We start from the raw sequence: 16,349 nt of genomic DNA, 5'->3' as shown, positions 1-16,349 counted from the left end.
ACTTCCGTGTGGTTGTCTGCTCCGGATAGGTGCTGGTCGGAATGGGCCACGTCTCCAAGTGCTCCGGCACAGTTGCAGACTGCGGGTCTCCAGGAGCGTGGTGGGCCTCGCTGGTCGGGTCCAGGTGCCGTCTGGAGTTTAAGAAGCAGTTCTGGCACGGTGGTCTCCAGCTGGGTCAGTAGCTTCTCCAGGGTGTTGTTGATCTTGATCTTGCTAGATTGAAGGTTTAGAAGGGTTTCTCGGGTATAGGATAGTGGAGAGGGCAGTTTGTGGTCTTCCGGTTAGGAAGTGGAGGATTCAATTACAGAGGGAGGTACGGAGGCCCAGGTTCTGTAACTTCTCAATCAGGACTGTGGGAATGATGGTATTAAATGCTGAGCTATAGTTGATGAACAGCATCCTGACACAGGTGTTTGTGTTGTCCAGGTGGTCTAAAGCCATGTGGAGAGCCATGGAGATTGTGTCTGCCATTGACCTATTGTGGCAATAGGCAAATTGCAGTGAGTCCAGGTCCTTGCTGAGGCAGGAGTTCAGTCAAGTCATAACCAACCTCTCAAAGCATTTCATCACTGTCAATGTGGGTGCTACCGGGTGTGTCATTAAGGCAGCTCACATTATTATTCTTAGGCACTGGTATAATTGCTGCCTTTTTGAAGCAAGTGAGAACTTGCGCCCGTAGCAGTGAGAGGTTGAAAATGTCCTTGAGCACTCCCACCTGTTTTCAGAGCCTTACCAGATAGTCCATCGGGGCCTTCCGAAGGTTCACCCTCTTTAAAGACAGCCTAACATCAGCCTCTGAGACAGAGATCACAGGGTCTCACCGGGTGCAGCAGGGATCTTCACAACTGTAGTTGTATTCTCCCTTTCAAAGCGAGCATAGAAGGCATTGAGTTCATCTGGTAGTGAAGCATCGCTGCCATTCATGCTATTGGGTTTCGCTTTGTAGGAAGTAATGTCTTGCAGACCCTGTCAAAGTTGTCATACATCCGACGTTGCCTCCAACCTCATTTGAAATTGTCTCTTCACCCTTGAAATAGCCCTCAGCAAATTATACCTGGGTTTCTGGTACAGGCCTGGGTCGCCAGACTTGCATGCCACAGATCTAGTCTTCAGCAGACGAAGTACCTCCTGGTTCATCCATGGCTTTTGGTTTGGGAATGTACAATAAGACTTTGTAGGCACACACTCATCCACACAGGTTTTAATGAAGTCGGTAACAACTGCAGCATACTCATCCAGGTTCGAAGATGAATCCCTGAATACAGTCGACCGATTCAAAGCAGTCCTATAAGTGTTCCTATGCTTCCCTTGCCTATACCTGCTTGGTCCTCAGTACTGGTCTTCAGTCTCTGCCTATACTCGGAGTAGAAGTACAGCCAGGTGATCAGACTTCCCGAAGTGAGGGCGTGGAATAGCACGGTAGGCGTTCTTGATGGTGGTGTAACAATGGTCCAGTGTGTTGTTTGCTCTGGTATTACAAGTGATCTGTTGATGGTAATTGCTTAGTGATTTTTTTCAGACTGGCCTGGTTAAAATCCCCCAAAACAATGGTGAAGCTGTTAGGGCGCGCTGTTTCGTGCATGTTGATCCCATTGCTCAGATCATCTAGAGCCTGACTGACATTGGCCTGAGGTGGAATGTACACCACTGCCAAAATGATCACAGAAATCAGGTAAAATGGATGGCACTTAACTGCAAGATATTCCAGATCTGGTAAGCAGAATTAGGACAGAACTGATATACTTGCGCGCCAAGAGGAGTTGATCATGAGGCATACTTTGCTTTGTTCTTTGTAAACAACTGTTTGATGTTTTGAGTAAGTTTTTTTTGCAGTTTTTTCCTCATTATTAATGTTTCCCACTCTAATTTCTGCCTTGTTCTTTGAAAGAGCTATTCAGTTTGTCCCACTTTTCCCTATTGCACTCAAATTTTCCCCTTGTTGAAAATTAATTTACCCATTTGTGACCGAAAATACGGACAGATCATGTGACTTGCAGATATATGTCAGTAACATTCTGCAGCAGCTGCTGAAAGATCTGTGAGTACTTATGCGGTTGAGTCCGACTTGATTTCATTCAAATAATTGGAAAAAGGTTGTGTTCACTGATAACAGAGTCATCATAAGTTTGTCCTGGCTTTGTTCTGAGAAATGCACTCTGGTTTATGAGGATTTATTTTTGGAAGAGAACGCTGAGTAGTCATTTTAGAGGTCCAAGTGAAATCTTCCGTTTATTATTTTGCTTTGAGGTGAAGACGTAGAAATGTATTTAGATTACCATTATTTTCCATATGCAGGGAAATGTTCTCAGTTATATCTGACATACCATGCATTCTTTCTTACAGACTGTGGCTGAGGATGGATTTGAGGTTTTAAGAAGGATTTTTGTTGACTTTGAGGACATCACTTTAAGAAGGAAGTTTCTGACAGGCCTGGAGCCAGAGAGTATTCACATGATGATTGGTTAGTAAAATGTCAAAACTGTGTGTGTGTGTGTGTGTGTGTGTGTGTGTGTGTATGTATATGGTATGTATATATATATATATATACAGAATGTGATGTGTGGAAAAAATTTTAGACAGATGCAAAATATTTATCAAAATATTGACGATAAATTGGTGAAAGCATCTGTGTAAAGACGTAGATGACTAGGCCAATCAGCTGCTTGATACATTTCTGCCTATTATTGTGAACACGGCTGATCTGTAATCTCTGAAATATGCATCTTTGTCCTATATCTCTTAAATGTATTTTTGTTAACCAAAGGTTTTATCTTGGATTTAAAACCAATAAGCATAAGTCACCATTCGCAAAATAGTAACTGGTTTGAACTATTTACTGATGAAGATGTTTTCTACAATATTAATTTTGTTCCGTCTCTTAATCTAGGTTCTATGACAATAGATTCTTTGGGGATACTCAATGATCTTTCTGACTGTGAAGCAAAACTTTTTCCCATTGGCTATCAGTAAGTTTTCTTTGTATTCCTATTGTAAAAGTGGTACAGGATGCTTTCTCTACAGTGTTGTTTAATATTGTTGACATCCCTGTTCCAAATTTCAGGAACATTAGGTACCACATTAAGCAACAGATGCTCACAGCCACTCTGGTGTTTGAAAATTAAGATATTAATATATCGTTTGGAAGATTTGCATTATCTTCTGTTGTTCCTTTAGATTATTATTATCTAAACCATACAGATTCAGTTTAGGCTGTCCCGATAACAAAATATATACACCTGAGAATTTTTTCTGAGTTATTGAGAGTTTCATTAATAAAACTATGGATTTAAAGTTACAAATACGGTGCAATCAGAATATGGTTTATTGTCACCGGCATGTGACATGAAATTTGTTAACTTAGCAGTAGCAGTTCAATGCAATATATAATATAGAAAGAAAAAACACAAAATAAAATAATAATAAGTAAATCAATTACAGCATACATATATTGAATATATTAAAAAATCACGCAGAAACAGAAATACTATATATTTTTAAAAAGTGAGGTAGTATCCAAAGGTTCAATGTCGATTTAGGAATCGGATGGTAGAGGGGAAGAAGCTGTTCCTGAATCACTGAGTGTGTGTCTTCAGGCTTCTGTACCTCCTCCCTGATGGTAACAGTAAGAAAGGGGCATGCCCTGGGTGCTGGGGGTCCATAATAATGGACGCTGCCTTTCTGAGACACCGCTCCTTGAAGATGTCCTGGGTGCTGGAGGTCCTTAATAATGGATGCCTCCTTTCTGAGACACCGCTCCTTGAAAATGTCCTGGGTACTTTGTAGGCTAGTACCCAAGATGGAGCGGACTAAATTTACAACCCCCTGCAGCATTTTTTCAGTCCTGTGCAGTAGCTTACCCATACCAGACAGTGATGCAGGCTGTGAGAATGCTCTCCGCGGTACATCTATAGAAGTTTTAAAGTATTTATTGACATACCAAATCCCTTCAAACTCCAACTGAAGTATAGTCATTGTCTCGCCTTCTTTATAACTCCCATCAGTATGCTGGAACCAGGTTAGATCTTCAGAGATTTGACGCCAAAGAACTTGAAACTGGTCGCTCTCTCCACTTCTGATCCCTCTATGAGGATTGGTACGTGTTCCTTCATCTTACCCTTCCTGAAGTCCACAATCAGCTCTTTCGTCTTACTGACGTTCAGTGCCAGGTTGTTGCTGTGGCACCACTCCACTAGTTGGCATATCTCACTCCTGTACGCCCTCTAGTCACCATCTGAGATTCTACCAACAATGGTTGTATCATCAGCAAATTTATAGATGGTATTTGAGCGATGCCTAGCCACACAGTCATGGGTATATAGAGAGTAGAGCAGTGGACTAAGCACACACCCCTGAGGTGCACCAGTGTTGATCGTCAGCGAGGAGGAGATGTTATTACCAATCCGCACAGATTGTGGTCTTCTGGTTAAGAAGTCAAGGATCCAATTGCAGAGGGAGGTACAGAGGCCCAGGTTCTGGAACTTCTCAATCAGGATTGTGGAATGCTGAGGTATTAAATGCTGAGCTGTAGTCGATGAACAGCATCCTGACGTAGGTGTTTGTGTTGTCCAGGTGGTCTAAAGCCGTGTGGAGAGCCATTGAGATTGCATCTGCTGTTGACCTCTAGTGGCGATAGGCAAGTTGTAATGGGTCCAGGTCCTTGCTGAGGCAGGAGTTCATTCTAGTCATGACCGACCTCTTAAAGCATTTCATCACTGTAGATGTGAGTGCTACCGGACGATAGTCATTGAAGTAGCTCACATTATCTTAGGCAATGGTGCAGTCCACAATAAATGCATAATCCCCATCTGAAGGAAGTGGGCTCGAGTTGGAGATGGAACACCATATCCCTGATTGCATGGCCTGCAATCTCTGCACCAGACCTGCTGCTGGGAGCACATTGTTGCAAAATCATCCTCCACCGTTCACTTGTCTGTCATCACTTCTGCATTTATTTTTATGATTTAGTCACTTTGGAAAATACCTGACATAGTAAGAGGTATAGGAGTCAGTCTGACCCGTGAATTGGTTCACCCTTTTCCACTGTTTTCAGCCTTAGTAGAGTTCTTTATGTTGGGCTGTGGGAATTTACCTCAATTGCTCAACCAAAAAGAAAGTTCAGGTGTGGTTAGGAAGAAATTACAATCAGTACTTTTATTTAGTGGCTTCCTAAATCCGAACTGGGCTGCTTCCATGTTCTATCGCATATCTTTCTGATAACTTTTGTTGAGATGTTGCATATATTTTCAGGTGTTCAAGGGTGTACTGGAGCACAACTGATGCTAGGAAGCGATGTGTGTACACGTGTAAGATTCTGGAGCATAGACCCCCTCCTGTGGAAGCAGAAGAAAACAGCACTTTAGAGCACAATGAAAACAGAACCGTGGCACATAGTCCAAGCAGCCCAGCAGGTACGTAGATGATGCAAGTAAGGAACATTGTCTGCAGAAGGAAAATGCTGTGAGGCCACTCAGCTGGTGAAAAGAAGGTACTCCATAATTAAGCTGGATATATCAGTATGGTAGGTAGAGTCAAATGAAGTGGCTGTCCAGTATGACTTGAAGCTGTTTACTAGCTTCCTGCCTATGATTGCAGTGTGCGCTGCTTCTCTTCCACATCTGCTCCAAGCTATCAAGTGTATCCAGTTGGACAATACGTAACCCACATGCTTTCTTTGCCTGGAAAGAGAAACTTCATTCAACCTCTTAGGCAAGGCATGATCACTTGAATGCTCTTTGTTATAAAAGAATATGGAAAGGAAAATGACTGCTTCAAGCAAGATGTAGCTTATTTTGATTGTGGCCTTGGAAATTAAGTGCACCAAATTACATTGCAAAATAAATTAAGGCACTTGAAAATTACTTCAACTGTCAAAAGCTGTGTAATACAGTGGCATGGATACTTTTATCACATGCACTTTGTTTCTGTGTCTGCAATCAGAAGCCTCCTTCAGACCCTCTCATTGTTTTGTAGCAAGTCCTTGCAACAGACCCTGCATTTTTCACATTGTGTTTTCTTGCAAAGTGTACTGTATGGAGACCGTTCGGCTCATTGAGCCAATGACAGCTCTCAGATCAATCCTATTAGTCCCACCTAGTCTATATACCACTAAAACCATTATGCTCTGTTTGTCACCTCCAAATAGCGCAAATGGTGCATTACAGCGGCACTTTTTTTTTTAGCTAAGTCGAATTAAAATGCGCTAACTTACAGAATGCAGGCAAAGTTCAGGGTTATATATTCATATAAAATTGCTCATTCGCCAAAATAAACAGGCCGGCTTGCACCTGAGACCCGATCGGCCATCATGGAAATCGGGACGCGACAGCCCGACACATGCGCACGGCCAGCCTCAGCAGCAACACCTACCGGAGCAAAAGGGCAGGGCAGCTCTATTTCGAGGGGTCACATTCTGCTAATCACCATCAGCATGTGCAGGATTGGGACAGATCTAACTGCCACCCATCAATAAGAGATAATTAAATCTTATTGTAATGACGTACTTCGAGACACCCATATAACCCTTTGCTGCAGTCAAAGGACAGCGGTGACTGTATCACGTCCATTTAGGAGAGCGACAACCACATCATCAAGAATAATCAGCATCCTCTGGTGTTACTGCTTTGTATCTTCTATCCAGCATTAGGGTAAAAAAAAAATGGTCAGCCTAATTATGCTGTGTGGAAAGGGAAAGGGGACATTATGGTCAAGAGATGACGCCAAACGTCGGGAAGCGGCAAGGAGAGGGAGAGAACATGAATCAGATGAGGCCAGGGCCGCACGACTCCAGGATCAAAGAGTCAGGACAAAAAAAAGATGAGAGAAGAAGAGACAGAGGAGGAGAGGCATGCACGTCTCCAGGATCAGAGAGAAAGAACAAACAGCAGAAGAGATGAGAGACGGGGTATGAAAGGACTGCACGTCTCCAGAATGACAACAAGAGGCAAGAGGGTGGCAGATAAACCAGAAATGATGCCATCAAAAGTGTCCTTCGTTAAATGAGGAGGAGCTATATTTGCTTTGCTACGCGTTGTTCTTCTTTAATGAACTGAGGTTTTCTACTTAAGTTTCCAAAGCAGAGCAATACCAATAGCATTCAGGAAAATTTCATGTTCATTCTGGTCACATCAGACTGCACTACCCTTCTCTCAAAGGGTGCCCCAACGGGTCACCCCATTGTCTTCCCTATAAACTATTCTCATATGCCCATTCACTCTGATTTTCCTGTCACCTACCTCCACCAAGGGTAACGTTTACAAGCCAGTTAACCTCCCAACCATCACATCTTTGGAACGTGGGTGGAAACTGGCGCAGCCCCATGTGATCAGAGGGAGAATATACAAACTATAAACAGGTACCCAGGGAAGAGACTGCGGACGCTGGAATCTGGAGCAATGCACAAAGTGGTGATGAAACTATCATGACAGACAGCATCTATGGAGAGAAATGGGCAGTTGACGCTTCAGGTTGAGAGTTTTCATCTTGACCTGAAATATCAACTGTCCATTTCCCTCCATAGATTCTGTCTGACCTGCTGAGTTCCTCCATTGCTTTGTGTAGCGCCCTGGGTAGGGTTGAACTCAGGTTTCTGAGCCTATGTGTCAGCAGAAATGTCTACAGTCCCAGTTGGCTGCTTTATACTAAAATATATGTCAATTCTGTGAGTGAATGCCAAGCACCAGCTCAGAATATAGGATTTTCCAGGAAAGTAATGGTCAAAATCTGAAGTAGAGCTCATCCTTTTGTAGAAAGAAGTGGTATAGTGGCACAGCTAGTAAAGCCACTGCCTCTCAGTGCCAATGATCTTGATTCTATCCTAACTTCAGGTGCTGGTTTTGTGGAGTTTGCACATTGTTTCTGTGATTATGTGGGCTTCCTCCTACATCCTAAGGTACTGTGTGCAGTTCTGGTCTCCATACTTGAGGAAGGATATACTGACTTTGCAGGCGGTGCAGAGGACATTCACCAGCTTGATTCCAGGGTTGAAGGGATTAACCTATGAGGAGAGATTGAGTCATCTGGGATTGTACTCTCTGGAATTCAGAAGAATGAGTGGGGACCTTATAGAAACATACAACATTTTGAAAGGGATAGATGAGATAGAAGTAGGAAAGTTGTTTCCATTGGTAGGTGAGACTAGAACTAGGGGACATTGCCTCAAGATTCAGGGGAGAAAATTAAGGACGGAGATGAGGAGAAACTGTTTTTCCCAGAGAGTGGTGAATCTGTGGAATTCTCTGTCCGGGGAAGCAGTTTTGAGGCTTCTACACTAAATATATTTAAGATACAGTTAGATAGATATTTACATAGGGAAATTAAGGGTTATGGGGAAAAGGCAGGTAGATGGAGCTGAGTTTGCGGACAGATCAGCCATGATCTTATTGAATGGCGGGGCAGGCTCGGTGGGCCGGATGGCCTACTCCTCCTATTTCTTATGTTCTTATAAAAACATGAGAATTGGAATGTTAATTGGCCATTGTAAAATTGCCCCTGAAGTGTAGGTAAGTGGCAAAATCTATGGGGAGTTAATGGAAATGTAGGGAGAATAAAATGAGTTGAGTGCAGGATTGATCTCGGTGTTGGTCCTTTAGAGTCAGCTTGGACTTGGTTAGGTGAAGGGTCCATTTTTGGACTGCGTGAGTTTCTTATCAGTAGTTGATGTAGAGAAATTTGCATTCAAAAGTACAGTCAATTGAAATAAGCTATCTATATTGATGAAGGCCCTTAACCTTTACCAAACAATGCACTAACAGTATGGACTTTTAAAACTCACATTGACTGTGTCGAGATGGCATTATTCTTTGCTGTGTCATACTGTGATCCTGCAGTGTTCCATTTTCCTTGGGCAAATGCTAACAATTGTCTTGGTTTCTCTTTGACAGAAATTGACACAACAGAGAATCAAAACACTGGTTCATCTGAAATGGCAGATCGTTATCCAACCCCTCACGGACCTGGGCCAATACCTCCGAGATCGCAGCCTGGTAGTAGGACTCAGATATCTAGTTTTTTCCCGTCTCGTCGATCCACAAGCACAGGATCTAGGCCCCTTCCATCACCAGGTACCTTATGTTGCACAGGAACGTACAAGAAAATGGGAGCAGGAGTTGGCCACTTGGTCTCCTCAAGTCTGCCATCAATACAATCATGGTGAATCTGGCTCACGGCTCAACTCTCAACTCTTCTTCTGTGGCATTTCCAAAAGCCCTCAATTCTCTGATCTTTCAAATATTTATCTTTTTTTAAATAGCTCCTCTGTCTGAGCCTCAACAGCCCTCTGTTCCAGAACTTTACCACCTGCAGGAAGAAGTTCAGATTTCTGAATGGACAATGAATCCATGACCACTACCTCACTATATTTTTCTTCTCTTTTTGCATTACTTATATATATGTGCGTGTGTATTTGTGTGTGTACGTATATGTATATAATATGTGTATATGTATGTGGAATACACATACATACACTGTAATTTGTAGTTTTTTATTATTATGTACTGCAATGTACTGCTGCCGCAAAACAACAGATTTCACGACATATGCCAGTGATATTAATTCTGATTCTGAGTTACAAATAACTGCCCTTGTTGCTATTTTTCGTTATTTGTGCCTCTGTTTCTGAATTTCCCTTATCATGGCCCCCCACCTCCCTGCCCCCCACCCCCCAAGGATCTTGTATGTTTCAGTAAGACCACACCACATTTTCCTAAATTTTGAAGAATCTTAGCTAATTTCTGGAATGAATTTGTTGTCCTACTGAAAACAACCCTAAAAAGTTGAGTAAATCTTCTGGATTTTCTCCCATGCTGGTTGTCCGTCCTAAATAAGGGGACCAAATCTACAAAGATGAAGATTCGCTTTATTTGTCACATATACGTCAAAACATACAGTGAAATGTGCTGTTGTCGTCAAATCAGCGAGGATTGCTTGGGCAGTCTGCAAATGTCACTATGCTTGAGCACCAATATAGCATGCTCACAACTGCACAATATACCCATAGCTACATAGCGTGTATAGAGCACTCCAGGTATTGCCTTGCCAATTCTTTGTACAATCAGAACAATACTTCTCTAATTTTATCTTTAAAACTACTGTACCATTTGCCACCTTTTGCATGCAAAATTTTTGTTTTTCATGTACAAAAATTGCACTTCTTTGCAGTCTCCCTATTTAGATTCTTTGGCATATGTAAAATGAGTGCATTGAAGTCATTAATTACTTAGATTATGTGACAATATGAATTACAAGTTTAGAGGACTAAGGTAGCAATTGTTGAAGCCCACAATTAGATTACCCATGATTTTGTTGTATTGCAGTGCTGGTTGTAAGGGCAACATTCTGTTTAAAATACTACACATTTTGATTCTTCCTAAGATTCTTAATCGGCACTTCAGGATACTGGATATTAAAATATGTTTTCATTCATCCTCTAGTTTCCCTATGAATCATTTAATGTATTGAGTAGGAATGTTCATGCTATTAAAGTGGTACATCAGCATGTGCTTTCATTTTTACTAGTAGTAGTAGTAGTCTTGGGGCTGTACTTTGCTATATTTGGCCTACTTCTGAATGTAGCCCATTCCAATAAGAAGGTTTTCTTTATCATCAGAGTAGCTTCGACTGGAAATTATTTAGTTGAATAATCGCAATCTATCTGACTGCTTAGAAATGCATAACATCTTGTAATAAATTGGCATTCGCACCTGGAGGCCATGAGTTTTAAAGAATAAATGGAGTGGCAGTTCAGATGCCCTTCATGTAATTAGTGGAAAGGCTGTTCTGTTGATGGTGTTACAGGTTCTTGGAACCAAAATAGAAAGTAATAGATGATTCTCCAGTCCCTGCATCTTGATAAACAAATTTCAAATGTAGAAATAAGATCTGAAATATTCATTATTTATAATTTTTTTGTTTCTTTTTTAAGGGAGCCCCACACCACTGATTCATGAGAAAGTCACATTTGCTGATGCCCTACTGTCATCAGGGAGACGGAGTACCATTTCTAGGAGACATAGTACAACTTCAGTATCGCCCCAACATTCAAGGCACAGGATGGCTTCTCCTTCTCAAATGGGCATAACATACGTAAGATCAAGTAGTAATATCAATACATCTCCACTGACTTCCCTCAGTGTATCACCGGATACAGACGCAGGAAGCCAGTCTGGTGAAACTTTTCGTAAAGCACTTCAGTCAGATAAACTTGGTATTCCACTGCAAGCATATACGGGACCTTCTAGCCGCCAGCGAATTGGTAGTGCTGATTCTATCCCTGTACACCATACAGGGGTTTCTCACACATTAGTTTTACAGCCTAACAGGACAGAGCCAACATGTACTGGGCATCACAGTTCTAAAGAGTGTTCTTTAACTTTATCTGGTAACCTTTCTCGAAGTGAGACCAGTCTACCTGTAAGTACATTAGATGGTTTAGTGACAACGTCAGTGTTACCACCGACGTCTACCTCAGTTCCCACAATAACGGCATCACGTACAGCACAAAAAGAAGCACGTAACAACAGTGCATTGCTTACAAATTCTAACTCGGTGACACCACTCTCCAAAGAAGCTAAAACTTGCATGTTATCTTTTCAACAAAAAGATTCTAGAAGACCAAACGAGCAGTCCAAGGACACTGTGCATGCAGGAAAATCAAACAAGGAGCACTCTCACAGTCAAGGCACTGAGAGGACAAGGTTGCAGTCTGCTGGAGCTAGCCATACAGTGACTACAGGCAATGAATACCCTCAGTCAAACTGTACAGAGAAGAGACTAGTCACTAAAGTGACCTCAGCAGATTTTCCCAGAAACAGTAGAGTACAGACAGGAAAGCATTTTGAGGAAAGCCCATGTTCCGATCCTGCTGCAGATCTAAAGGTTAATCCAAAAGTATCCAGCAATTCACTACTTGAACTAGTTGAGAACACTCAAATTATTGAAGAACCTAAACAAATATTTAATGACAAATCTGCTGGCACTGAACATTATCTTCCTGCAAGTATTAGTGAAGGGATCCAACCTCCATCTGATAAGATCCAGGCTGATATTCGCAAAAAAGAAACATATACTTCACAAAAGCAAGAAGTTCATGGATACTTAGAATCTGATTACCTTATTGATGAGGATCATGATGAAAATCTAGTCACATCGATGTCGGCCAGTTCTCAGGAAGGTGATGAGCCATTGTCCTCTGTTATGCCACCTTCAATGACAGGAAGTCCAGAAAGCGAGCGGGAAAACCTGAGGTGTCCAAAGTGTAACAAAGTCTACAAACAAAGGGTGAAGAATCTGTTTCAAAAGCATGTGCTGCAGTGTGGAAATCAGTCTACACAGGAAGATGGTGATGGGAACAAAACTCAGGACAATGATTCAAACAAAAGGAGGTATCCCCGAAGAAGTGCCCGTGCACGCTCAACTACCTTTTTTGGGTTGACTCCCTTTTATGGTGTAAAATCATATGGTGAAGAAGATTTTCCATTCTATCGAGATCCCTCTGGGAAAAAACGTGGAGAGCAGTCAACTCAAGGACAAGTAGATGGAGCTGATGATCCAAGTACATCATCTGATGAAGATGTGGAATACTACTACAATTTCACAAGAACAGTTATCACATCTGATAGAGAAGGAAGACTTGAGCCGTGCAATTTCTTTGATGGTGAGGAAGATTGCCGCATACCCAGGATAAGTCAACTTGATGGCGTTGATGATGACGCAGAAAGTGATGTTAGTGTGACCACAACAGCAGGGAAAGCAACACAGGTGAATAAAATAAAATCCAAAGAAAATGGAACTGAAAGCCTCAACCTTGATGGAGCAATTAACAGTGGTACTGTTGATGGAGAAAAGGAGAACCATGGGATTAAATCAGTTTCTGACCTGAAAAGTAATGATTCAAAATTAGATAACTGCATTCCAGTGAGTAGAGTGAAGTCTCAGGGCCAGGACTCCTTAGGGGAGGTTTCTCTCACCTCATTAGACACTCCAAGACGAGGCCACTCCAGCACGACTTCTGAGAAGAATTTGCTAGATAGTTTCAATACAGACCTGTTGAAGGCTGCTAATGATTCAGACAATAATAACAGTGATGACTGTGGCAATATTCTCCCATCTGACATCATGGACTTTGTTCTGAAGAATACACAGTCTATGCAAGCACTAGGGGAAAGCCCAGAGTCGTCATCTTCTGAACTGATAACACTGAGTGAGGGTTTAGGTTTGGTTAGTAACAGAGGAAAGGATATGGGCAGTCTGTTTGAAGTATTTTCCCAGCCATTGCCCAGCACAGAACCTGTGGAAAGTGTCGTCTCGGCCTCCATTCCTGCTGAGGAGCCATTTGAACTGCCCCTTGAGTTGCCGTCGGACCTTTCTGTTTTAACGACGTGCAGCCCAGCTGTTTCTAACCAAAGCCACAGCAGCCTTACTGTTATTTCAACATCCCAGCTGACCCCATCAGAAGATCAATCAGTATTAAATTTACCTGCCTCTGAGACGGTGGAAAAAGGGGTAACAGTGACTGGGGAGAAATCAGTGACAGTGAATGAACCTGAAGTTTCTTTGATAGGACATCAAGTGGTGGAACCATCTGGAGAAAGTCACATGGCATCAGATCAATTCATCCAAAGCCACATAGACACAGATCAGCTTACTTCCCCAACCTGCACTCAGGTAGAACAAGGACTTAACAGCCAGGATCTGACAGGGGTTGTTGCAAGCTCACCAGTTGTCCTTCCAGTATCTGTTTCACCTTCTGTGCTACCCCAAGGTCAGAAATATGTCACGAGTCCGGATAGTCCTGGGTCTACTCCCGTTGCAAGTTCTACGACAGAGGCTGCAACACCAATCCCGAAACCAGGAACAGGAGACCTCATTATTGTTAATCAACATGGACACCCACTATATGTTCTCCAGACGCTTCCCAATGGAGTTACACAAGAGATAAGTCTAACACCTTCATTAGGAACTGCACAAGCAGTTATAGAAACAAACAATGCAGTTCTTGGGCAGAATGTTTCTATGGGATGTAGCCTAGCTTTGGCAACTGGTTTAAATGTTAGCTTGCCAGCTTCACAGTCGATATACACTTCTGCTACCATGACCAACAGCAGTGGATTGATGACTTTATCACAGCACCCTCAGTTACATTCCTTTGCGGGGCCCTCCGCATCAGCATTTCAGCCTAACAATGCTAACTCTGCTTCCAGCCTCCTTATTGGAGTCCAGTCGCCTCAGGATCCTCAGCTCTTAAGCTCAGAGCCCAGTCAGAGGCCAGAGCTTGTCACTGCCATGACCTCTAGTCCTGGATCCACTCAAGTCAAGAAAAGGCCAATTAACCGGCTGCCTTCTAAAAAGGGCAAGAAACTGGCACCTTCATACCAGCAAACTTCGGGCTCTTCAGAAATCGTACCTAATATGACTTCAATCAACTTTCCATCTTCTCAGGTCCCTGGAGGGATTGCCAACCAGTCAGGATTAGTGGATTTAGGAGCACTTGCAAACACAGGACCCCAACGAACAATTCCAAACATAATCAAACGTCCAAAATCTGCTGTAATGTATTTTGAGCAGGCATCATTAGCTGTGCCTCAGCTTCAGCAAACGCTGGGGGCAGTTGGGTCCACAAACATCATTGGTCCAGAAAACAGTCATTTGGCAGCTGGAAATGTGTCAGGATTGGGATCAGGTCAGTCTGTTTTAAATGTTGTTTCTATGCATGCAACAACAACAGCAACCAGTGCTGCTGCTGTAACTGGGCATATTCTGGGTCAGAGTTCAGTCACCTTAGCTGCTCCCATGTTACTAGGGACGACAGATATCACTGGCTCAATAAGCAATCTATTGATCAAAGCTAGTCAACAGAGCTTAGGACTTTCTGATCAAGCAGTATCATTGCCTGGAACAGGAATGTTTCAACATCTAGGACCATCACATAGTCCGAACAGTGGACCCCTATCTCCAGCACAGAGCATATGTCTGCTGCCTTCCACTCCAGCAGTTACTGTACCAGTTGTACCGAGTCCACCTGACCAGGAAGGGACCTATCAACTTCATCAGAGAACTCAGCTGTTGCCAAACAAATGTGTAGCAGCAACTGCTCAATTAGATGCTGTGTGTATTTCAGGTGACCAACTATCAACTGCCACATTGTGCATGTCGTCTAGTGTCATGAGTAACCCAGTTGTATTTTCAAACACCAGCATGACTTCGCCAGCTCCAGTAGCTTCTGTGTTTTCCTCCAGCACGGACCAGTCTTCTGTCAGTAGTGTGCCTGTACTATCTCCAGGCTCTCCAAGATCCAAGCCCAGGGTAAAACGGACATCATCCTCTTCTGACAAACCAAGTAATAAAAAGCACAAGGTGGTACATGTCATGACTGAATCTTGTGGAGGTCATCAAGATATTCTGGAGTCTGATTTGGCCAATGTGCCCCTACCTTCTAGTGCAGGGTGAGTAATAAAGATATTATTTAATTCACCTTTTACCAAATCTTGAGAGTGTTACAGTCCTACATATGGTTGGATCTTTGGATTAATGAGCAATTGAAGAACCTTGGTGTGCTAGTCCAAAGTGGTGTTATTCATCCAAAGATCCCTGAAGGAAGTAGCATAGGTAGATAAGATGATGACGATGACATACGGGGATACTTTCCTTCATTAGCTGGGGTATAGTATGTATAAGGAGGGAGGTTATCTTTATAAAAGATACAGCCACAGCTGAAGTAGTATTTTATAAAGATGCACTATAACCCTGGTTGTCACTCTTCAGGATGGACATAATGGCACTGGAGAAAGTGCAAAGGAAATTGACCAGGATGTTGCCTGAGATGGAGTTTTTCCATTTACAGCAAGAGACAAGATAGGCAGGATTTACTTCCCTTTCAGTGAAAGAAGTCAAGTGAAGACTTGACAGAGGTATGCAGATTATGAGGGGCTTAGATGATAGGAATTACTTTTCCCATAGTAGGTGCTTAAATCCAGAGAGTATTTGTTTTAAAGTAAGGGGTAGGAGGTTTGGGGAGAATCTGAGTATATTCTTTTACTCAAAAAGGTGTTTAGAATACACTGACTGTTTTACAACATCTAAGAAGTACCTGGGCAAGCACCTGAATTGCCAAAGCTTAGAAGGCTATGGACTGAATTGGGAAATAGGATTAATATTGATGGTTTGCATAAAAACCATGTATTTCAATGTTGTATAACTCTCAAAGTCTTATTTTCCTTATGATTTTAAGAAGCTTTAATATCTTGGAAAATAATTTGGGAACTGCTAATACATTTAGCAATTTTTCAAACTTACTAAAAGGTGTATTCATTTTAATATAAATTTCTTGCTTGCATTAAATAGTGATCCTCCATGTT

At 42.4% G+C, this 16,349-nt stretch overlaps 1 protein-coding gene across 8 annotated transcripts in view; it reads left to right on the top strand.

Moving 5' to 3' along the window:
• kmt2a (lysine (K)-specific methyltransferase 2A) overlaps window positions 1-16,349 on the top strand; it is a 181,561-nt gene that overhangs the window by 125,506 nt on the left and 39,706 nt on the right. For 7 of the 8 annotated variants that reach the window (XR_011889809.1, XM_072283956.1, XM_072283959.1 and 4 more), the window contains exons 23-27: window positions 2,344-2,461; window positions 2,888-2,966; window positions 5,248-5,408; window positions 8,880-9,059; window positions 10,919-15,437. Coding sequence is in view for 7 of the 8 variants with exons in the window: in XM_072283956.1 (XP_072140057.1) it covers window positions 2,344-2,461; window positions 2,888-2,966; window positions 5,248-5,408; window positions 8,880-9,059; window positions 10,919-15,437 (5,057 nt within the window). In the remaining variant the exon portion in view is untranslated. The remainder of the gene's footprint in view (window positions 1-2,343; window positions 2,462-2,887; window positions 2,967-5,247; window positions 5,409-8,879; window positions 9,060-10,918; window positions 15,438-16,349) is intronic. The other variant, XM_072283962.1, reaches the window with a different exon arrangement.

Source organism: Mobula birostris, chromosome 20, assembly GCF_030028105.1.
Source record: "Mobula birostris isolate sMobBir1 chromosome 20, sMobBir1.hap1, whole genome shotgun sequence".
Taxonomy (NCBI): Eukaryota; Metazoa; Chordata; class Chondrichthyes; order Myliobatiformes; family Myliobatidae; genus Mobula; species Mobula birostris.
This window is presented reverse-complemented; position numbering and strand designations above follow the sequence as displayed.